At 47.0% G+C, this 24,084-nt stretch overlaps 1 protein-coding gene and 1 pseudogene across 4 annotated transcripts; both read left to right on the top strand.

Annotated features, from left to right (window-relative positions):
• The first annotated feature begins 2,433 nt into the window (after positions 1 to 2,433).
• AIRIM (AFG2 interacting ribosome maturation factor) lies at positions 2,434 to 9,644 on the top strand. 4 transcript variants are annotated; one of them, XM_087876906.1, is made up of 5 exons: positions 2,434 to 2,738; positions 2,821 to 2,988; positions 3,096 to 3,217; positions 6,309 to 6,385; positions 6,437 to 6,572. In XM_087876906.1, exons 1-4 carry the CDS (start codon positions 2,455 to 2,457, stop codon positions 6,338 to 6,340), a joined length of 606 nt encoding a protein of 201 aa, XP_087733032.1. In that variant the 5' UTR covers positions 2,434 to 2,454; the 3' UTR covers positions 6,341 to 6,385; positions 6,437 to 6,572. The 4 variants fall into 4 exon arrangements, 3 of the variants coding, with proteins under 3 accessions (XP_087733032.1, XP_087733031.1, XP_034269213.2); XR_015729545.1 differs by adding an exon at positions 3,926 to 4,060 and having other exon boundaries at positions 2,439 to 2,738; positions 6,309 to 9,644; XM_087876905.1 differs by having other exon boundaries at positions 6,309 to 9,644.
• A 12,862-nt stretch (positions 9,645 to 22,506) lies between these two features.
• On the top strand, positions 22,507 to 23,543 carry LOC148112430 (28S ribosomal RNA; annotated as a pseudogene).
• The last annotated feature ends 541 nt before the right edge of the window (positions 23,544 to 24,084 follow it).

Here is a 24,084-nt window from a genome sequence, read left to right as displayed (position 1 = left end):
CATTTTCCATTTTCCACTTGACTTTACTTGTCAGAAGTTGGCTGGGAAGTTTATAAATTGCAATCGTCATAAATGTGAGTGATCATGTGCAACAGTTGTAACTTCAAAAAAGATAGGTGATAAGACACTTTTTCCAAGGCCATTGTAACTTTGTTGTTGAATGGTCAGGTCAAAATCTGAAGAGTAATGGGGAACTTTAACTACCTTGACATCAACTGGGAAACAAACTACACCAATGGAATATCAAACAAGTTCCTGATGAACCTAGCAGACAATTTTTTCTCCCAACAGGTAGAGAACGGAACCATTTAAGTCCAGCTATAGTGGACTTAATTCTCACTAACAGAGATGAAATTATAGCAGGGGTTGAAGTTACAGGAACTTTGGGGGAGAGTGATCATGTGATATTGGAATTCAACATAATGCCGACACAAGCAATAGAATAAAATCAAACAAATGTCTTAGAGATGTTAAAAGAGTTGATTTCAACAAACTTGGAGCCTGGGAAGGTTTTCATGGATGGAAATTGTTAAGGGGAAAACAAACTTGAGAAATACTGAAAAATATAAAATCTCAGTCTAGCATAGTACATTGAAAAAGAAATCACAGAAGAAACCAGCAAGATTGCATAAAGAACTGAAACAAAAAGTATAAAAGTGGAAAGAAGGAAACATAACTAAAGCAGAATACCAGCATATAGCCAGAATCTGCAAAGATAAAGTCAGGAAAGCTAAGACTGAATGAACAAAGACTTGCAAATAACTTTTAAATAATTTTAGAAGTTTCTTTCAACACATAGAAACAAAAAAGGAAACTATCAGTCCACTAATGAGAGAAGATGGCAAGGAGGTGACAGGGAGCAGGGAGATAACAGAACTGCCTAATTCATTGTTTGCATGTGTCTTTACACAAAAGGAAAAAATAGTCCAACCTACTAAAAGCAGAACTGTAAAAGATAGATTAGGAATAGAAGTCAATAACAGATTTTTAAAATTTGTAGGACATTAAAAGAATGAAGAGCCTTGGTAGTACAGTGGTCTAAAGCACCATTATTAAGACCAGCTGCCTGCAATTACTGCAGGTTCGAATCTCGCCAGGCTCAAGGTTGACTCAGCCTTCCATCCTTTCTAAGGTAGGTAAATTGAGGACCCAGTTTGTGGGGGCAATAAGCTGACTTTGTATAAATATACAAAAAGGATGAAGGTTATTGCTTAGCGCATTGTAAGCCGCCCTGAGTCTCCGGAGAAGGGCGGCATATAAATCAAATTTAAAAAAAAAATTATTCACTGTAAATGAGTCAGCGCTTTAGGACAGCTGTCTCCAACCTTTTGGGCACTAGGGACCAGTTCCATGGAGAGGTTTTTCTGCAGACCGGAAGAGATGTGGTTTCACGTGCTGCCTGCATCCTGTGGACAGGGTTTTGCTTGTTTGCGCAGCCTGATTTCTGGCATGCTGCAGACTGATGTGGGTCCATGGACTGGGGGTTGGGGACCACTGCTTTAAAAGATAAGCTCAAGATGCAAAAGGATCTTGACGAACTTGAATACTGGGCCCTATCCTCAAAAAAAATGCTATTCACTGGTGAGAAAACTATGGTTTTAGAATTAGGCAACAAAAACCAAAATCGCAGGTTTAGAATAGCTGGTACCTGGCTTAACAGCAGGATCCAACAGTCCTAGCCAGCAGTGTGCTGCAGCTACCAAATAAGCCAATGCAGTACACATGAAGTATACTGCAGCTTTCTACTGCTTTGTTAGACCATATTTGGAATTCTGCATCGAGATTTCCATAAAACAAGGCACACCTATGCATTTATGGAAATGCCACTAATTCCTCCCAACATTACAGTGAATGTAACAAACACACGTGCATTGTGATACCAAAAACGTGATCCTTGGTGCCTCCTTTGTAGATTTGAGCATTTTCTGAGTCAAAAGATGAAAAATCAGCTTGTTTTGAGAAATTGTAAATGTTCAAGGTCAGATTGCTTGCAAACTAACTTTCAGGATGCCGCAATGCACGAAGATGTTGCCGAGGAGAAGTTGCAACTAGATTAGCTTGTTCCTAGGCGAGGTGCAGACTTACGACCTCACGCTCCTTTAATACAGTGTTTCTCAACCTTGGAAGCTTGAAGATGGGTGGACTTCAACTCTCAGAATCCCCCAGCCAGCAGCGCTGGGAGTTGAAGTCCACCCATCTTCAAGCCACCAAGGTTGAGAAACACTGCTTTAATAGCAGAATAATGGTCGGTTACAATTGGAGGTTTTTTACACTTAAGGCAAGAAAAATCAGCCGTAGAGGTGCAAACTAGGTGAAACTTGGCTTAATGCCAGGGGCTGTAACCTTGGAGTCCTACTGGACAATCTCTTTAAATAGGAGCCAATAGTGAGCGGCGGCAGCTCAAAGAGCCGGGCTGCCCGCCAATGGCAGCGGGGAGAGGGCGGGGCCACGCCAATGATAATGATGGCGGCGGCTGAGGAAGCGGAGAGGCTGCGGGGCGGCCTCCGGTCGGGGCTGCGCGTCCTCCGTGAGGAGCACCGGGGCTGGCGGGAGACGCTGGCCTCCTGCTTGCCGCTGCTGAGGGCCCTGGGTAACGTGGCCCGGCAGGCGGAGGCGGCGCGGAGGGTGTCCTTCGGGGAGACGCCGCTGAGGGCTTTCGCGCGGCTGCCGGAGCGGCTGCGGCTGAAGCAGCGGGCGGCCATGGAGGCGCTGCTGGCGAAGCTGCGCCGGGAAAAGCTGTAAGGGCCGCCGCTCCCTCCTTCCCTGCTGGGCCCCGCCGAGCCTCCTCTCCTCTCCTCATCCCTTCCCTTCCCTTGACAGGCCGGCGCTGCGGGAGGCTCGGGATGCCGTCGGGGCGAGCCTGGCGCCGCTGCTGGTGCTCGGGGGCCTCGGCCAGGACCCCGACCCGCAGCCCCGCCGCGCGCCTTCTCCGGCCTGGGCCGACTTGGTGGCCGGGCTGCAGGACGCCGAGGCGCTTTTCCACGCCGTGTATCCTTCGCTGCCTCCTCCTCCTCAGGGGCGCGGGGAAGGGCGGGTTGGCGGGCGGGCGGGGCGGCTGCCGCCGTCTGAGGCCTCCTTAGCTGAGCTCCACCCAGGTACTTGGAAGCGCGGCTGCTGCTGCTCTCGCTCAGCTACCGGGACGTGGCGGGGGTGCAGGCGGGCCCCCAGGCCTGGGAGCGGATAATGCAGCGCGGGCAGCGTGGAGATCGCGTGGAAGGTAAGCGTTTCTTCGGCCCTCGCACCGGCCTTTCCTGCCAGGCCCTTGGGGGGAGAGGCGGGCAGACTGTTGACTGGCTCCCTAGGCCAGGGGTCAGCAACCTGCGGCTCTGGAGCCGCGTGTGGCTCTTTCATCCCTCTGCTGCGGCTCCATGTTGCTGGTCGGCTCTGCAATTGATAGGGCTTTCGGTTAGGACAGGTAGAGGAAAAAGGACGCCGCGCTAGGAGGAGATTTAATTGTTTTTAATGGTTTAACTTTTAATGTTTTATATATGGTTTTTAAATGCATTGTAAGCTGCCTTGAGTCTTCGGAGAAAGGCGGCTTACAAGTTGAACAAATAAATAAAATAGATTCTATGGTGGGGGACTTCCGGTTGGTTCCAGAATTGAATGGGGGCTTCTGGTTAGGACCTTTGTGGCTCTTTGAGTGTTTAAGGTTGCTGACCCCTGCCCTAGGCTGGCCGCTCCGGAGAGCCACTTGGGCCTGGGCCCAGCACTGCCCCATGGCCTGGCTTGGAAAGCTCTTGGGCGCCTGGCAGGAGTCCTCCCTTGGAGGGGGGGGGCTTGAGGGGGGCAGGAACGCTCCTGGCTCGCTTGAGGTGCAGCCCAAGCTACCCAGCATGGTTCTGCACCTCGGAGCTCCTGGAGGAAAAATCAAGAGGACCTGTGGCAGATGTTTTACCAAAACCGTTTTTCTCCCTTTGCCCAGAAACGTTGTTGAAAGCCGCCTTCTTCCTGGAGGACGCATGAGGCGCACAAAGCAGCTTGTTTGCTCACCCCCAGGGAAGGATTCTTCAGGAAGCCCTGCTATTCGAAGGCCCCTGGACTTGGAGTCTGCCCTGGGGTGAGCCCCACTTGCAGGATTGTGTTGTGACTAATTGCAGCTCAGGTTCTTTTCCAACCTGGAGCACAGTTCTTGACGGCATCTCAAATAAAAAAGATTTCCTGCCCTTAAGGTGTCCGCTTTCTCTTTTAGAGGAGCAGGCAGGGCAGGGCTTGCTTAAAGGGCCTGGTTTTGCCAAAAGGAGAAGATCAGAACTAGAGAGATGGGTGCCCAGAGATGAGCTGGGTTCTCTTCTGGGAATTTTGTGGCTTAGGAGGAGTCAATTGTTGGTAGCTCATTGTTTGCTGCTCAGGGTAGAGACCTGCTTCTGTAGAGGAGAAGAAATAGTTGCCTTGCAAAGATACAGCTGGGCTCATGGGCTTGGCCTAGTTTACAGTGATGCTCCAGGCAGAATCTGTTGTTCTCACAGCATTTTAGGGCTAAACATAACAATAAAAATTTCACTTTACTGCACTTGGTCCCTTTCTTCAAACGCCTCCTTCAGCATTATCATGTAGGCAATGCAGTGCTCTGTAAGACAGCGGACCCCAACCTTTCTGCTTTGGCGGACTGGTGAAGGGGTGGTGGTGAGAGGGGATGATTTAGCCCATGATGCTTGTGCAAATGCAGCTTCGCACGCTCGCCTGCCCACTAGTGTTGCCTGGTTTCCACCTAGTCACGGACAGGAGGTTTGGGACTCCTGCTCAAGGACATTCAGGTTTTCTTACTGCTCAGATTGGAGATGTGCTGTTTTTATGCTTTAAAGTAGTTGACCCACTTTAAGGGCACTCTTACACTTTCTCATGAAGAAGAGAAGCAAACTTGGGAAACTCCGAAGGGGAGGCGTCTCTTTCCTTACTTAGCTATTTAAAAAAAGGGGTAAGTTCCTTTGTAGACTCCACATCCAGACAACATCAACTGGACAACTAGTATTCATGGAAATACCAGTAACCCTCAACTTAAAAGCACAGTTGGGATCAGAATTTCCACTGTTAAGCAAAGCAGTTAAGTAAATCATGCTTGATTTTATTATCTTTTTTGTCATGGTTATTAAGTGAATCATGCAGTTCTTAAGTGAACTACACAATCATTAAATGAATCTAGCTTCCCCCATTGACTTTGTCGGAAAGTTGCAAATGGCAATCACACAATCACAAGACACTGCAATGTCATATATAATGCCTACTGCCAAGTGCCTGAATTTTGATTTAAGTGTCTGTGGGGTTGCTGTGATGGTACTAAGTGCAAGGACTAGTTAGAAGTCACTTTTTTCAGTGCGATTGTAAACATGAACGCTAAACAAATAGTTGCAACTCGAGAACTACCTATAGTGTAAATTAAATAACCATTTTCCAGGATTGTATATCAGTTGTGGAGGGCAGCTGCAAGACATACCATGTATCTCCGAAACTATTTTGGGCGCCAAAATGAGCACTAGGGCTTATTTTTGGGGAAACAAGATTTCAGGCAAGTGCATGGGGACCAACAGTACCTGGCAGCACCTGCAGCCTGCTGGTCCCTTGGTCAATGCACTCGGGGCCCGTGCAGCACAAGTGAGTTGATTCTCTGTCCAAGCAGCAGACAAGGCGGGGGGGCAGGTAACCCAGACACGCTGCAGGAAAGCTGAGAGTGCCCAGTGGTCAGGTGGCTGCTGGAGGCTTGTCTTCATGCAGTGGCAGCGGCAGCAGATGGAGGCAGAGGCGCGGGGCGGAAGGCAGGTGATCACAACGCATTGCGTGGCAAGCCAAACACGCAAAGAAGAGCCTCCTGCAGCTGCCCCCCCACTCTGGGCCACCAACTGTCAGCTTTCCCGCAGCCCACTCAGTGTGTCCAGACCACCTGCCTTCTCCCACGCGCCTCTGCTGCTTCCACACGAAGACAAAGCCTGCGGCTACCAGCCACTCTGACCCACTGCCTCTTGGCTTTCCCGCGGCCTGCGGGGCACATTCAGATCGCATGCCTCCCCCCCTGCCTCTGCCTCCACCTCGCAGGTGCTCTATACAAGGTGTTTATTCTCCAGGCATTTTTGAATCAGGATCTCTGTACAGTCTTATGTCTTTTTGTATTCATGTTACAAAACCAAATACCTTGGTGTGAGTAAGTATGCTAATAAATGTAAGGAAAAAACCTCTCGTGGATTTACTACTTCATGGAAGTTCATGTTCTGATCATTCCTATTACATAGTGGATCAACAATATGATAAAATCCGGTGCTACAGAATTCTAACCACCCTATAGATCTTGACATAATTGTTTTATTTCTTCATAGAGACATCTTTAAGTGAAAAGTATCAAACATGACGAGGCCCTGTGATACCACTCTGGCCAGGAATGCTGAAGAAGAAGCTTTATACACTACTAACTCCCTGCTTTCCAAGACATTTGTCGAAAGCTAAGAATCCAAAACATGACCTGGGCACCACCTCATAGGAACTGCTGGAGAAGATACAGGAGGAGTCTTTGTACCCCTTATACTGGAGCTAAGATCCAGGCCATCCCCGACTGGGCCAACCACTTTGTAGGGGATTATCTGCTGGTTACATTAACAGAACAGAAAAAGAGTTTGGGTCCTTCTGGATCCCAAGACTCCAGTAATGAACATGGGCTTGCTAATAACATAGATGTTCCCTCTCACAGTTTTTCTTCTTCCAGCCAATTCCTGTGGGCTCCAGTATCCATCACAGTTTTGTCTCAATATGCACAAGTTCCTCCGGCATCCGGGAGAACTCAATGCTGAATGAGTAGCTGTCCTACCAACCAAGCATCTGATGTGATCCCTGCAGGACAATGAATTTCTACGACAACACACTGACATTTCTGGAAGAGGGGGATGCTAAGAAGCTCTTTATACTACTGTTCTCCCACTTCCGAGGTCACTCGAGTCATGAAGAAGCGTCTCCAATTCATCAAATGGTCCCTTCACCCTCAAACCATCCAGTGTCTTCCATCACCAGGTTCTGTTCCTGACCCTGCAGCACCATCAGTTCCTGTCCTGATTCCTGTTCTTGACTCAGCAGCATCATGGAGAGTCACCCTAATAGATTTTGTTGTCCAACATCTACAAGAAACAAAGATGAGAGCTGAAACTCTTGAGTCTGATCACCCGTGTTTTGCAGTCCAGTTGGCTTGCCCGCAATCAAGGACCCGGTAGACCTGTACACTCTGAGGCTCTTAAAAACCTAGTTGCCAGGAATATCTGCACACCAATCAAGCATGGGCTCCGGTGACACTGGGACTCCTGAAAGCCTATGCTGGCTTGATCCAGTGATTCTGTCCCCTTGCTGCCTTTCAAGTAGACTGGGATGGACCGACTGACCATTTTGGCCTCTTAGAAATGACCTGCCACAGCTGCCAGGAGGGTACGTCTCCATGTGGCAGCTGGGTCAGGGGTTAAGTCTGATTTGTGGGTCAGTGGTGTTGCAACTGGATCAGAGGCGGGGGGGGCAAGGTGTGGTTCGGATACTGGGTTGTCTGATATCGGGAGGATGTGAGTTTCTTTCTGGGTGGTCTGGTGGTGGGACCCTTTTGATCGACTAGAGGCGCTTCTTTATGGCTTCTTGCGAGCGACGTGGGAAGTGGGAGATCAGGAGTGTGTAGAGCATTTTCTTCATCTCCTTCTCCCAGAGCTGTTTGGCGTGTCGCTGCAGGGCCTCATCATCCTCCAGGATCCACATCAGGTGCTTTGTGGGTAGGGCAGCTACATGCTCGGCATTCACTTCTGCCAGGTGGCAGTGGGAATGGTGCATGCTGAGGCCCCGTTTGGTATTGAATCGGAGACCACATTAGCATGGGAAGCTGGGATGTTCCAAAGTGTTTGCAAGGCGCGTGTCATTGGCACATCTGTCTGTATTGCCAGAGTCCGAAAGTCTAGGGGGACCAGGACCCTTTTTCTTCGTCATTTCTGTAACCAGCAGCATACCCTCTTCAAGGTGGTTAGCCTAATGGGGGGTGGCTTGGATCTTAGCTCCAGTATGGTGTGCTTAAAGACTCCTCCCTTACCTTCCCCAGCGGTCGCCATGTGGAGGCACCCAAAAGCCATGTAACTAGGCCCTTTTAAGACCATTTTGCAGTCTTGCAGCATTTGAATGTGTCCCGTCTAAATTCAAAAGAACAATTTTTGAAGTTTCACACGGGATCTCTAGTGCTCCATTATGCACAGAGGCTGAAATGGTGAGAGTGGAGACCAGAATTTAGCAAGCTGTGCTCTCCTCTTCTGGGTGAAGCAGACTTTCCTCCCTAATGGGCTGAGTGCCACTGAAACAAATTTCAAAGTGGGTGAAAACAAGCGGTTTATGACAAGCTCAGCCTCCTCCTCTCCCTCTCTTTTCTGTAATCTCTGGGTTAGGAGCAGGCAAACAAACACACTCAAATGGGGTGTTTATGACATAGACCTACAGAGGAATGTGGGAAATGCTGCACAGCTTCCCACGACGGACAGTTAGAGGTATGTCTTGGTGCCAGCACTGTAACTCACACATCTAACTATTCCCAATCAGAGAAAGGTCTTTACATTATTGCGACATAACACACTATCGTCAGCAGGCCTAGTTGGAAGATGCCCCAAGAGGGACAGGTGTAGAAAATTTCATTGCTGAGGCTGTCCTGGGAGCAATCAATCAGCAAGTCATGTGGCCAGTCAGCTAGTCTGCAGGCTAGGCTTCAGAATTCTTAGATGTAGGCAACTATGGGTTGTCTGCCTTGCCTTATACCAGTGATGGCTAACCTTTTTTTCCTTGGGTGCCAAAAATGTGCGTGCACGCTATCGTGCACGTGCCCACACCCATAATGCAATGCCACCCATGCACGCCCCACCCCCCTGCGTAGGCACATGCAACCCCCACGCTGCCCCGCCCCTCCACACAGGCGTGCGTGACCCCCCACCCCCCCAGTGCACGCTCGCATGACCACCCCCATCCCACCCACCCCCGTGCCCCATTTAGGGCATAGCAGGAGTCCCTGAAGCTCGTTTCCGGTACTTCTGGGAGGTCCGTTTTTTGCCCTCCACATGCTCCCGAGGCTTTCCTGGAGCCTCCGGGAGGGCGGAAACGGCCTCCCCCGGCCTGTTTCTGGACTTCTGGTAGGCCTGTTTTTCACCCTCCCACAGCCTCTGCGCGAACCCTGTACTTACCTGGCATCCAAAACAGGCCACCTGGAGACTCCTGGGAGGGGCGGGACGGCATGGGCATGCACGCACATTTCCCACATGAAAATCAGCTGGCCAGCGGGAGATGCACGCACATGCGCGGTGGAGCTGACCTAGGGTAACGGCTCGCGCGCTTGCAGGAATGGCTATGCGTGCCACAGGTTCACCATCACAGCCTTATACTGTAGATTTGAGTTTTATTCTGGCTTTTCTATCAGCTAAGGGCCCCTTGAACCACCTCTTCAAGGCCCATGAACTGGTTGAAATAGTGTAGCTCTGCTGCGTCATTGTCGTGGAGATCAATATCCACTCTGCCTCTTCTCCCTCCAGAGCCAAAGTCACATATCCCACCTTGGCCTCTTCAGTTAGTAGGTCAGCGCCATATTGCTGCATATAGTCCACACCTGGGTTAGGAAGACTGCCAATTGCTTTGGGTCGCATTAAACTTCATTACCAGGGCAAGGCGGGCTGTGTTCCCTCTTCTGTTGAGCGACTAATGCCGGTGGCGGGGGCTGAACCAGCTGGACTATTGTTGGCTGTGATGCTGGTGCTGGTAGAGGCAGAATGGGGCTGCTTCTGGTGCAGCGGTGGCTGCAGTTGCGCCATCATCCAACTGGACAGGTTCCAACTGGAGGCAATGGTGCTTGGCCACTCTTAAATTTGAGTAGATTCGGATGGAACAGAGTTTGGAATGGGAACCAGGTCAGAACAGGAACTGGTGGAGGACGATGGTTCAGCACGGGACAGTCAGATGGTGGGACCCATTTGATTGTGGGGGGGGGGGAGGTGTTGAAGCGCTTGTTTATGTCTTCCAGCAAACAACCTGGGAAGTGGGGGACCAGAAGTGTGAGGAGCTCTTTCTTCAGCATTCCCATCTTCCAGCGCTGGTTATATGGTCACGGGGCCTCATCTTTTGGGGACCACGTCAGGTGCTTTGCTGGGAGGGCAGCTACTCACTCAGCATTCAGTTCTGGTGGGGCGGGGGGGGTTGGAATCTGCATGCTCAGGCTTCACTGGAATGGGAACTGGATCCTGCAGAAACAGAGGAAGCTGGAACACAAAGAATTCTTAGTGAAACCTGTGCCACTAGTGCTCCCATTAATACTGCTGGAGTCCTGAAGTCCAGGGGAACCAGGACTCTTTTTTTATATTAGCTGTAAGCAGCAGTAAGCCCACTGCAAGGTTGTTAGTCCAGCAGGTTTGGTGGCCTGGATCTTAGCTGCAATATGAGGGGTCCAATGACTCTTCCCGCACCTTCTTCAGCGTCCAACAAGGACATACAGTCAGGTCCAGAAATATTGGGACATCAACACAATTCTAACATCTTTGGCTCTATACATCACCACAATGGAGTTGTAATGAAACAAACACAATGTGCTTTAACTGCAGACTGTCAGCTTTAATTTGAGGGTATGTACATCCAACTCAGGTGAACGGTGTAGGACGTACAGAAGTTTGCATATGTGCCTCCCACTTGTTAAGGGACCAAAGGTAATGGGACAGAATAATAATCATAAATCAAACTTTCCCTTCTTAATACTTGGTTGCAAATCCTTTGCAGTCAATCACAGCCTGATGTCTGGAACGCATAGACATCAACAGACGCTGGGTTTCATCCCTGGTGATGCTCTGCCAGGCCTCTACTGCAACTGTCTTCAGTTCCTGCTTGTTCTTGGGGCATTTTCCCTTCAGTTTGTTTTTTTTTAATTGAAAAAGTTTTCAAATACAAGTTTTTCCCCCTCCCCCCCCTGTGACTTCTTCATAACAAAAAACCAAATTCATAACAGATTACTTACTTCCTCCTCTAAATACTGACCTTTACTTACTAGAAATATTAATATTATAACATCCCCTTTTAACCATACATTTCAAAAAAGAGAAGAAAAAAAAAAAGAGAAAGAGAAAAGATTCTACTATGACATTATATGATGACTTCTAATTTAACATATTTTTATAACCCCCAATTTAACAATAATCTGCCCTTTTTCTCCTCTTTCAAACTTTTATCTATATATTATTTTACAACATTTCAAAACCACTTTCCGCTTTAAAAATATATAGTAAATCCTGCTTTAACATTTAATCTTTTGTGTATATTAATATAACATTTTAGAGCGGCCTGCCCCATAAATCCTAATTTAACATTTATTCAACTCTGTCCATTTCCTCCACTCCCCTAAATATATCACTTAAACATCCCTTTTCTTAAACTAATCAGTCTGTAAACTAGCTTATTCACCCACTTTCCTGCAAAATTGCCATACACAACAATTCTTAATATCTTAAATCACTACCCACTCTGCTTAAATATATATATATATATATATATATATATATATATATATATATATATATATATATATATATATATATATATATATATATATATACACACACACACACACACACACACACACACACGTATATATTCCAATATATCTAAATAGAAAAGAAAAGACAATGACTTTAAGTTTATAGTCCATATAATATCTTCTTTGAAGTCTTTCCGCTGGATTATTAAGACCATCATCCATAATAGGGTAACATAGCTTCCTGATGCAACAGTTTGTTCAAAATCTTCATATCTGCCCCCATCAGTAGTAAATATCCTCATATATATATAAAAATAAAAGCAACCACCCGAGTGACATTATAGTTATATTCCATATAGTTGTAATTGTGGCTTTCATCAGGATTATTGATTCCCATCATCCTAGTGGGTAACAACCAGATCTTCTGCATGCCCCAACGTAACTCTCTTGCCTTGTAACTCAAGATAGTTATAATATATTTATCAGTACAAAAAAAAAAAAAAATCCAAAGTAGATGATTCAAATCCAACAGTTTAAGGCTCTTTTCACATCCCAGAATTACGGCAATGCAGAGGTCTGTCACTGTCCTCAGGATAATATTAACCAATACTTCGCCTCCACTATCTTTTCACATATTCATACATTTTTAAAGTCACTGGCTTCACTGTTGCTTGGTTTAGAAATTTCTATTTTTGTACAACCTATTTCTTTTTTTCTTTTCTTTTTGTGGGTTTAATTTCCATCCTGGTTTCCTTTCTACAGATTGTATATCAACTAATCGGTTTTCATTCTGCTTTATAGGTTGATCTTGTTGGTTTTGTTTTTGTATCTCGTGTTTCTTTTTTGCCCCTTGTATATCATCTGGTTGGTATCCATACTTGTCTTTGACTTGATAAGTCATCACGTTAGAGTCAGATGGCACTTCTCTCAAATTTGTAAATAATCCGGCTGGGGTATCCAAAAAATCCAAAGGCAATTTATCTGGTACAGTCTCTGTAATTCGATATTTTCCCTTTATTTCCAACTCCTTCTGCTTATCCTGTATTGTGCCTAAAGATGTTAAATTCATTTTCAAAATGTTTTGATAAAATTCTTCCGCTCCTTCAACAGTATTTAACTGGTATCTTTCTCCTTGATATCTCAATATAATACCAACTGGGACGTCCCACCTAAATGGGATATTTCTTTTTTTTAACTCAGTCACCAAAAAACCAAATTTCTTCCTTTCCGTTAATATCTTAGGTGGGAGTTCTTTGTAAATCCAAATCTTTCTTCCATACAATTGCAAATTAGAATTGAAAGAATTTTGCACAATGTTATTCCTAATTTCTTTATCTGTAAAATAAATCACCACATCTCTAGGCAATTGCCTTTGCTTTGCAATCCAGGAGTTTATTCTGTAAACTCTGTCAATCCTACAAAACACTTCCTCAGGTTGAACCTTTAAAATCCCAGCTAGAATTTCAGAAGATATTTTCCTTAAATCATCTCTGTTATTTTCCTGCAAACCTCTCAGTCTTATTGCACATTCAGTGAAATTATATTGTACCATTAAAACCTCTCTTTCAATCCTCTGTTGCAAATTTTCTACATTGCCAGTCTTTTGATCAGCCTCCATTTTAGGTTTTTCTTCTGAGCTATTATCTTGAATATTTATCAAATCATTTTCAATTTTTTTAATTCTATTGTCCAAATTATCTTGAATTTCTTCCATTTTAGACTCTAGTAACTTAGTATTTGCATCCAACTGTATCATAAATTCTGAAAAGCCATTAGCCATTTTTAAAATTTTTCGCTCCAAAAAATCAAACTTAGATTTCACCAATTCTTTAATTTCCTGCTTAAATTTTTCAAGGTGCTGATTCACAATCTCATCCCTTCTTACAATCTCCTCTAAGAGAAATTCTATTATATTAAAATCAGGTTGCTGAGACTGGAGACTTAAAACTTGTTCCTTTAGCTTGTTAGTGGGGGAATCCCCCCCCCCACTACTTGTTTGTCTGACTTTATAAGTCTCAGTGCCATGTTTCCGCCCAGGCAAGCTTTGTAAAAAAAAAAAAAAAAAAAAAAAAAGACTTCTTTCCAATCAGAAGCAATATTCGATCCCCAGGAAAAAAAAAAAAGAGAGAAAAAGAACACAGGAGCGAAGTTTTGTCTACAATTGTAGCCAGTGGTATTTATTCCGCTACATTGTAATAATAGAGAACGGAAGGACTTTCCCTTTCAGCCTCTTCTCAAGCCTCGGCAGACGCCATTTTAAAAGTCCTTTTTTTCCCCCTCTTTCCTTTCCCCTTTTCTCTTGAATAATTTTTTATAAAATAAGTAAAATACTTACGATTCTGTATCACAGGTCCAGCTCACATTTTCTTTAATCAATCTGTTAAATTCGCAGGCTTGCTCTTGTCGCCTGGCTCTGCATATAGCAGAGGTCTCCCAAAGCCCGGAGCAGCGGCTGGGGATATGGGGAAGCTCATCTGCTCCGTCCCAAAAGTAAAAGAAAAACTTTTGGGACTATGCAGAGAGTTCTACCCACCCCAGCCGGCTCTATCTCCGTTTCCTCATGGAAACGGAGTTTTTTCGAGCCGCCATTCCATTGTGAAGGCGGCTCTAACAGGCAGTGGAAGCTGACGATCCCGAAGGAACATCTGGCGGCGGCCAGCAGCAAACCGGAAGTCCCTTCAGTTTTGTCTTTAGCAAGTGAAATGCATGCTCAATGGGATTCAGGTCAGGTGATTGACTTGCATAACATTCCACTTCTGTCCCTTCAAAAACTCTGGTTGCTTTTGTAGTATGCTTTGGGTCATTGTCCATCTGCACTGTGAAGCACCGTCCAATGAGTTCTGCAGCATTTGGCTGAATGTGAGCAGATAATATTGCCCGGAACACTTCAGAATTCATCCTGCTGCTTTTGTCAGCAGTCACATCATCAATAAATACAAGAGAACCAGTTCCATTGGCAGCCATCATGCCCACGCCATGACACTACCACCACCATGCTTCACTGATGAGGTGGTATGTTTAGGATCATGAGCAGTTCCTTCTCCATACTCTTCTCTTCCCATCACTCTGGTACAAGTTGATCTTGGTCTCATCTGTCCATAGGATCTTGTTCCAGAACTGTGAAGGCTTTGTTAGATGTTGTTTGGCAAACTAATCTGGTCTTCCTGTTTTTGAGGCTCACCAATGGTTTACATCTTGTGGTGAACCCTCTGAATTCACTCTGGTGAAGTCTTCTCTTGATTGTTGACTTTGACACACATACACCTACCTCCTGGAGAGTACTCTTGATCTGGCCAACTATTGTGAAGGGTGTTTTCTTCACCAGGGAAAGAATTCTTCGGTCATCCAACACAGTTGTTTTCCGTGGTCTCCCCAGGTCTTTTGGTGTTGCTGAGCTCACCGGTGCGTTCCTTCTTTTTGAGAATGTTCCAAACAGTTGTTTTGGCCATGCCAAAATCTGTTCATCCCCATCCAGACCCGTACGGCTTCCAAGCACCAGGACATCATGTCAAAGGCATCGTTGGGATGATGCGGGGTGGAGATGAAAAGTTGGGTATCATCAGCATATTGATGATACCGCATCCCGAATCCCCAGATGATCTCACCCAGTGGCTTCATGTATATATTGAACAGGAGAGGCGAGAGAACCGACCCCTGCAGCACCCCACAAGGTAGGGCCTAGAGGTCGACCTCTGCTCCCCTGCCAGCACAAACTGCGTACGACCCAAGAGGTAGGAGGAGAACCACTGAAAAACAGTGCCTCCCACTCCCAACCCCCTAAGCCGTCGCAGTAAGATACCATGGTCGATGGTATCAAAAGCCGCTGAGAGGTCAAGTAAGACCAGGACAGAGGAGTAACCCCTATCCCGGGCACGCCAGAGATCTGTCTATCAACGCGACCAATGCTGTTTCCGTGCTGTGACCGGGCCTGAAGCCGGATTGAAACGGGTCCAGGTAATTCGCTTCATCCAGGAATTGTGGGAGCTGACGCACCACCGCGCTTTCAACTGCTTTCGCCATAAGGCGAAGGTTAGAAACTGGGCAATAGTTCTTAAAGAGAGCCAGATCCAAGGCAGCTTCTTGAGGAGGGTTCTCACCACCGCCTCCTTCAAGGCAGAGGTGAAGATTCCTTCTCTCAACGAGGCATTAATTACTGCCTGAACCCAGCCTCGTGTAACCTCTCGGGAGGTCAAGACCAACCAGGAGGGACACGGGTCCAGCAGACACGTGGCGGTGCTCAATCTACCCACAATCCGATCCACATCAGGAGTCACAAGCTCAAACTCATCCCAGATAACATGCTCAGGACCAGTCCCCATCAACTCAACGGACCCTGCCCAGTCAGAGTCCAGGCCCTCCCGAATCTGAGCGATTTTATCCTGTAAATATTGAGCAAATTCTTCAGCCTTACCCTGCAAAGGATCATCCTTCACTCCCACATTAAGAAGGGAGCGAGTCACCCTAAACAGGGTGGCCGGGCAATTGTCCACGGATGTAATAAGAGCGGAAAAGTGTGAGCATTTTGCCGCTTTTATCGCCACTAGATAGGACTGAATATGAGTTCTTAACTGTGTTCGGTCAGATTCGGACTTACTAGTCCTCCAGCAGCACTTTAGGCATCTTTTCTGGCGCTTCATCTCCCAGAGCTCCTCAGTAAACCAAGGGGCAACCCGGGTCAAAGGCCGTAAAGGCACAGTTCGGTCCAAGGCCCCAGCAGCCACCTTATCCCAGGCCTCTACCAGGGCCTCGACCGAGCCGTATGCAAGGAAACACTTTTTAAGTTGCATTACTGAAATAAATGAGCTTTTGCACAATATTCTAATTTTTTGAGTTTCACCTGTAAATAAGATGAAAACTGTTAGTATATGTATGAAGAGAATAATGATATTTGATGTCAATATGGTATTATTACTAAAAGATACTAAGAAGAAAATGGAGTTTTACAATATTTACAATGTTTAATATATTATAATATTAATGTGAATGTGAAAAATGTGATAAATGAGGAACGATGTAGCACAGAGATGTTTGTACCCAGATGATACACTGCATAAGGAAAGATGGAATGTTTTATCTTTGTTTTTTAAAAAATAAAAAACTTTTAAAACAACAACAACAATGTAGTTAAGGGAAGTCGGCAAGCCAGATACCTAAATTCAGGATAAGGATTGGCTCTGAAGGCTGGGCCTTTCAGGCTGGGGTGCGAAGTGGGGCTGGGCACGTGACATGACTGGGAGACGCACCTGTGCTTCCCTGCCCCCCATCCCCTCCAAGGGGCCGGGCGGGGTCAGGAGTGTGGCAGCGATTTAGGAGGCGAGCCGGGCCCTTCCCATGGATCACCCCAAGTGTGGTGGGTGGCGGCCATCCCTCCCCCCTTGCGGGGCCGGCGGAAGCCCGTCGTCCTGCCTCAGACAGCACCTAGCAGCTGACTTAGAATTGGCCCGGTGCTCTGAATGTCAAAGTGAAGAAATTCAATGAAGCGCGGGTAAATGGCGGGAGTAACTATGACTCTCTTAAGTCATAGTTGCATGGCCTGGGTGCCTCCACGTGGCGACCGCCGGATAAGGTGCAGGTGGATTGCTCGACCCCCTGTGCCTGAGCTAAGATCCAGGCCACCCTCCTGCCAGGCCAACCACCTTGCAGGGGTTTTTACTGCTGGTTCTGAAGAATAAAAGTAAAAAAAGTCCTGATCTCTCCAGACTTCAGGACTCCAGCAGTACAAATGGAAGCTCTAGTGTCACATGTCTCCAAACCAGTTCACCGACTACCACCCTGCGCCCTGCGCCGACATGCCAACCATCTCTGGAAGACTGGGATGCTTAAGAAACAGTTCTATCCATTTCTGCTCCCACACTCCCTGGTCGATCACAGAAAGCCATCAAAAAGTGCCTTCAAACCATCAAGTAGGTCCCACCAACCGACCCTGCACCTGTTAATCATCCTCCACCAGAGGTGGGCACCAATTTTGTCCCTGTCCCCAGACTGGACTTGCCGGCACCGTCATCTGCCACCAAAGCAACATCTGGCCCTGACATAGCAGCGACCTGGATGACCACCCTCCTGGAAGTGGCAGCTTTGAATCTGTGGGAAGCCAAGATGGGGGTGGAAGAGCTGAACCAGATTGCCCGAGATCTACAATCTGGTGCGATTACCCAGACACGGGGCAGGGCCCTTCTTCATGATCATGCCCAGTGTTGGTTCCTGCATACGTAGAAGCCATTGAAGCCCCTCTCTACATCCATGAGTCACTGATGGAGCAAATGTGACATTCTTAGGGCCAACTATGCTACCATCCAACAGCTCTACAAGCTCCGGCGACAAGATGTGGCATCCACCATCTTCTCTGGGCAATGGAAGAATGTGTATCGCAGGCCTCGACCCCTGCCACCGGAGATGGAGAACTACTGATCTACAGTGTTTGGAACTCGAAGTGCGGTCGATAACTCCATCAGCTGTGCATTGGTCCCTCCTATATGGAGTTACCCCATCTGAAGTCACTGTGGCGCTGAAGAGAATGACGGCTAGTGCTCCAGACCTAGATCGCATCCGTGCAGCTCATCTCCTGACCTGGCACCAACCATCGCTAGTACCTTACTTATTTATTTATTATTTATTTTATCAAATTTATATGCCGCCCTTCTCCCGTAGGACTCGGGGCGGCTCACAGAATAATTTCAACCTGCTGCTAGCTGCCAGGGGGCCACCAGGACATTTTGCCTGTTCAAGAGTGGTCTTTCTGCCGAAGATGGATGCTCCATCAACCCCAGGAGACTATCACCCTATTTCGATCGCCTCTACCATCCTCCGTGCCTTTCACAAGATCTTGGCATGCGTCTCCGCGATACGCTTCAGCACTCGCCCTTCCAGCATGGGTTTCTACAGTAGGACGGCTGCCTAGAGGCGATGAGCCTTCTGCATTCCATTCTTCGAAGGGTCCATATGAAGCGTGAACCTTGTGCGATGCTATTCCTAGACATCGCCAAGGCTTTTAACACCGTTTCACACAACACGCTTTTTCGTGTCACCACAGCTGTGGGTCTACCACCTCCTTTGGTGTCGTATCTTCGCCACCTCTACGAGTGGTCCACGGTGCAACTTGCAGAAATTACCAACGCATGTGGTTGGGGAGTCCAGCACGGCGATCCGCTGTCTCTGCTACTCTTGATCATGGTTGTCGAGGATATCATTACAGCCTCTCTACCCAGCATTGGGTATGACTTTGACGGCCATCAGATCAACAGCATTGCTTATGCCGATGATCTACTCTTACTTGCAGAGAAGTCCCCTCAGCTTCAGAAAGGTTATACTTCCTGTCTGAAGCCCTTTCCAGAGCTGGTATGATGCCTAATGCCAGGAAGTCTGTTGGCCTCACCACCGCCAAGGACGTCAAGCGGAAGTGCATGGCCATTCTACTAACCGCCTATGAGTGCGAGGGAGGAAACATCAACCCTCTTGGGCCAGGGGATTCTGTTCGCTATCTCGACCTCCAGTTTAACTGGAAAGGCTGCATCATCCCCAACCACACCAGCAAGTTGGACTCCCTGCTTCAGGAGCTCTTGCGGGCACTGCTAAAGCTGCAACAGCGGATGCAGTTGCTGAAAACATTCCTGGTGCCCAAATTCACACATGAGCTTGTCCTAGGTCACGTGCATAGAAACACACTAAGAAAGCTGAACTGTTTGATCCGCGCGACGGTGAGACGCTGCCTGCACTACCCAAAGACACCCCAGTTGGCTACGCTAACATCAAGGATGGAAGCCTGGGAGTGCCCTGTTTTGCCACATCGATCCCGCTGCTCCAGGCATCGCAACTTGAGAAGATTGCATCCCACCCCACCATGCTGTTACAGATGGTGCAGCAGCAGAATGCCTTCAGTCTTCTGCGGCACTGGATGAACCAGCCATGCAGAGTCAACACTGCAGTAGTGACAATGAAGGCTAAGGTGCCGGAGGAATGGAAAAACATGATCTTTACCTCAATCGATGGTCAGGAGCTGGTGTCCCCAAGATCGATGCAGCCAGCCATGATTGACTATTGCACCCCTCCCGAGTGTTCCCCCATCTATATCTGAGGGGTGGCGTACTCCCTACTAGAGCATGGAGTGCACAAGGTGCCAATCGGCAAATCACCAACAAGAGCTGCAGAGGAGCCTGCCAGGCCCCAGAGATGATCAACCACGTCCTGAAAATTTGTGAGGTGACACATGATGTGCCCAACACAATCGCGTCATACAGCACTTGGACCAATTCCTGCACCAACAAGGCATCCACCTGAGTGTCAAACCCATCATAACATGAGGCACGTTATTCATCAAACCAGATTTAATCATGGAGGTAATGAACCAGCTATTGGTCATGGATGTCTCTGTGGTTGCCGGTTATCGAATGCAGGGGACCTGGGACATCAAGGTCTCAAATTACGGACAGCCTGACTGTGTCATCGCTATCCACTGCTGGGCCATTTCCCCCTCCGTTTCAGTGCAACATCTCCTTATTGTTATCTCGAACCAGGGACTGCTCTATGAACCGGGTGCAGGACTACAGACTTTGGGCTTGAGCCGAAGAGGCATTATGGATTTATGCATCCTTACCATTACCTGCTCACTCAAATGTTATGACCTTTATATGCGTGGAACAGGGAAAGGTTGATACTGGACCTTGGTGGACATGTGATTAATGATCCGCCATTCAGCGGCAATTCCACTAGTGCGACCATCTATTAGCAATTTATCGCTCTTCGGGGGGTTTGCCCCTCTAATAATTTATGTAATGTAGCCAAATGCTTCGTCATCCTAACTCTAACCCTAACCCTAATTCGATTCCCACTGTCCCACTGTGAGAAGAGAAATACAGGTGAAACTCGAAAAATTAGAATATTGTGCAAAAGTTCATTTATTTCAGTAATGCAACTTAAAAGGTGAAACTAATATATGAGATAGACTCATTACATGCAAAGCAAAATAGTTCAAGCCTTGATTTGTCATAATTTTGATGATTATGGCTTACAGCTCATGAAAACCCCAAATTCACAATCTCAGAAAATTAGAATATTACATGAAATCAATAAAACAAGGATTGTACATAGAACAATATCGGACCTCTGAAAAGTATAAGCATGCATATATACTCAGTACTTGGTTTGGGCCCCTTTTGCATCAATTACTGCCTCAATGCGACGTGGCATGGATGCTATCAGCCTGTGGCACTGCTGAGGTGTTATGGAAAACCAGGATGCTTCAATAGCTGCCTTCAGTTCTTCTGCATTGTTCGGTCTCATGTCTCTCATCTTTCTCTTGGCAATGCCCCATAGATTCTCTATGGGGTTCAGGTCAGGCGAGTTTGCTGGCCAATCAAGCACAGTAATCCCATGGTCATTGAACCAGGTTTTGGTACTTTTGGCAGTGTGGGCAGGTGCCAAGTCCTGCTGGAAAATGAAGTCAGCATCCCCATAAAGCTCGTCTGTGGAAGGAAGCATGAAGTGCTCCAAAATCTCCTGGTAGACGGCTGCATTGACCCTGGACTTAATGAAGCACAGTGGACCAACACCAGCAGATGACATGGCTCCCCAAATCAACACAGACTGTGGAAACTTCACACTGGACTTCAAGCATCTTGCAGTGTGTGCCTCTCCATTCTTACTCCAGACTCTGGGTCCTTGGTTTCCAAATGAGATGCAAAAGTTGCTCTCATCAGAAAAGAGGACTTTGGACCACTGAGCAACAGACCAGTTCTTTTTTTCTTTAGCCCAGGTAAGATGCTTCTGATGTTGTTTGTTGTTCAGGAGCGGCTTGACGAAGAATACGACATTTGAAGCCCATGTCCAGGATCCGTCTGTGTGTGGTGGCTCTTGATGCACTGACTCCAGCCTCAGTCCATTCCTTGTGAAAGTCCCCAACACCTTTGAATGGCCTTTTCCTGACAATCCTCTCCAGGCTGCGGTCATCCCTGCTGCTTGGGTACCTTATTCTTCCACACTTTTCCCTTCCACATAACTTTCTATTAATGTGCTTTGATACAGCACTTTGGGAACATCCAACTTCTTTTGCAATTACCTTTTGAGGCTTTCCCTCCTTATGGAGGGTGTCAATGATGGGTTTCTGCACAACTGTCAGGTCAGCAGTCTTTCCCATGATTGTGATTCCTACTGAACCAGACTGAGAGACCATTTAAAGGCTCAGGAACCTTTTGCAGGTGTTATGGCTTAATTAGCTGATTAGAGTGGGAACTTTGAGCCTAGAATATTGAACCTTTTCACAATATTCTAATTTTCTGAGATTGTGAATTTGGGGTTTTCATGAGCTGTAAGCCATAATCATCAAAAGTATGACAAATTAAGGCTTGAACTATCTCGCTTTGCATGTAATGAGTCTATCTCATATATTAGTTTCACCTTTTAAGTTGTATTACTGAAATAAATGAATTTTTGCACGATATTCTAATTTTTCGAGTTTTACCTGTATATCCATTGGAAAGTTGCAGGAAATAAGGTCTAGGAGTGGGCTTGCAGGCCTCACTGAACCAAAGTTTTAAACTAATGTAATTGCAAAATGTACCAGATATATTTCTAATATGCTGACTTGTGTGCTGCATTTTCCGCAAAGTATGTACTTGTACGGATATATTTAGAGCAGGAAGAATGAGAAAGTGGGAAATGAGGAACTGAAAGTAACAAATGGCTGAGAGCTTCAAATGTACAAAGGTGTTTGCAGAGAGTGACGGTCAATAAGAATGTAAGAAAGAACAAGGAAGTGAAACTATGGAATGCATATGTCAGTAAAAAAAGAAGGTATAAGAAATGTGACGTGAGATGGGAATGGTGTCTTTTGCTCAATAACAGTCCTTGTAGGATCTGCAATGTGTCATTGGACCCCATTGCAATGGTTTAATAATGTATGTTTTGTTGTAAAATTGCATTGCTATGTTGGCTATTCATGTTCCGAATTCCTCATGAAATAAACCTCTGCATCTTAAAGTAAGATTTATTGCTTATGATCTGTCTGTGTTCCTCTTTATTGGGATATTTTTATGACACTACCTACTATCTAGCGAAACCACAGCCAAGGGAACAAGCTTGGCAGAATCAGCGGGGAAAGAAGACCCTGTTGAGCTTGGCTGTAGTCTGGCCCTGTGAAGAGACATGAGAGGTGTAGAATAAGTGGGAGGCCTGCCCAGGCTGCCGGTGAAATCCCACTACTCTGATCATTTTTTCACTTACCCGGTGAGGGAGGGAGGCGAGCCCTGAGGGGCTCTTGCTTCTGGCTACAAGTGCTCGGCACGTGCCAGGTGCAATCTGCTCCAGGGACAGCACCAGGTGGGGAGTTTGACTGGGGCGGTACACCTGTCAAACCGTAACACAGGTGTCCCAAAGCGAGCTCAGGGAGGACAGAAACCTCCCGTGGAGCAGAAGGGCAAAAGCTGCTTGATCTTGATTTACAGTACGAATACAGACCGTAAAAGCGGGGCCTCACAATCCTTCTGACTTTTTGGGTTTTAACCAGGAGGTGTCAGAAAAGTTACCACAGGGATAACTGGTTTGTGGCGGCCAAGCGTTCACAGTGACGTGTGCTTTTTTATTCTTCGATGTCGGCTCTTCCTATCATTGTGAAGCATAATTCACCAAGCATTGGATTGTTCACTAATAGGGAACATGAGCTGAGTTTAGACCGTCGTGAGATAGGTTAGTTCTACCCTACTGATGATGTGTTGTTGCGCTAGTAATCCTGCTCAGTACGAGAGGAACCGCAGGTTCAGACCTTTGGTGTATGCATTTGGCTGAGGAGCCAATGGGGCAAAGCTACCATCCCTGGGATTATGATTGAATGCCTCTAAGTCAGAATCCCCCCTAAACGTAAAGATACCACAGCGCCGAGGAGCCTCAGTGGAGTGCAGCCGGAAGGGGGCTGCCTCTCGCCCACGGCGAAGCGCACGTTTGCGGGGAACCCGGTGCTAAATCATTCGTAGACAACCTGATTCTGGGTCAGGATTTCGTGTGTAGCAGAGCAGCTCTCTCACTACGATCTATTGAAAGTCAGCCCTCGACACAAGCTTTTGTCTGTCCGTTGCAAGTGAGCGGAGTGTGGGCGGCTCCCTTGGAGGGGCCGCGGGGCTCCTGCCTGCCTACCTCCATTCTGAGGGCAGGGGGTGGTTGGTGGTGGTGGCCACGGGACGGCGGCCCCAGGTGTCGCGGTCCCTGCCGGCTTTGCGGTAGACCAGGGCTGGGTGCGGGACTCCAGTTCGGGGTGGGTGGGGAGACGGGAAGAGGAGGAGGAGTGGGGGAGAAGGCCGGCAGCCTGTCTAAAGGCAGATCCGCTGGTAGACCGGTGCCCAGACGAGAAACTTAGTTTTCTTTTTCTTTTTTTTCCTTTCCCCGTCTGCCGGGGTCTCTATCTCTGTTTCTGTCTCTGTGCCTCTCTCTCTCTCTCTCTCTCTCTCTCTCTCTCTCTCTCCCCCTCCCTCCCTCTAGGTGATTTATTTTAATGTTTTAACTGCCTGTGTTTTCTAGTTTTTATAAGAATTTGCTGAAAGATGGGCAGCTATATAAATGTTTTAAATAAATTAATTAATACTTGGAGATGGACTCTACCATTTTTT

The sequence above is a fragment of the Pantherophis guttatus genome, chromosome 10 (genome assembly GCF_059756535.1).
Source record: "Pantherophis guttatus breed Tessera chromosome 10, ASM5975653v1, whole genome shotgun sequence".
Lineage (NCBI taxonomy): Eukaryota > Metazoa > Chordata > Lepidosauria > Squamata > Colubridae > Pantherophis > Pantherophis guttatus.
This window is presented reverse-complemented; position numbering and strand designations above follow the sequence as displayed.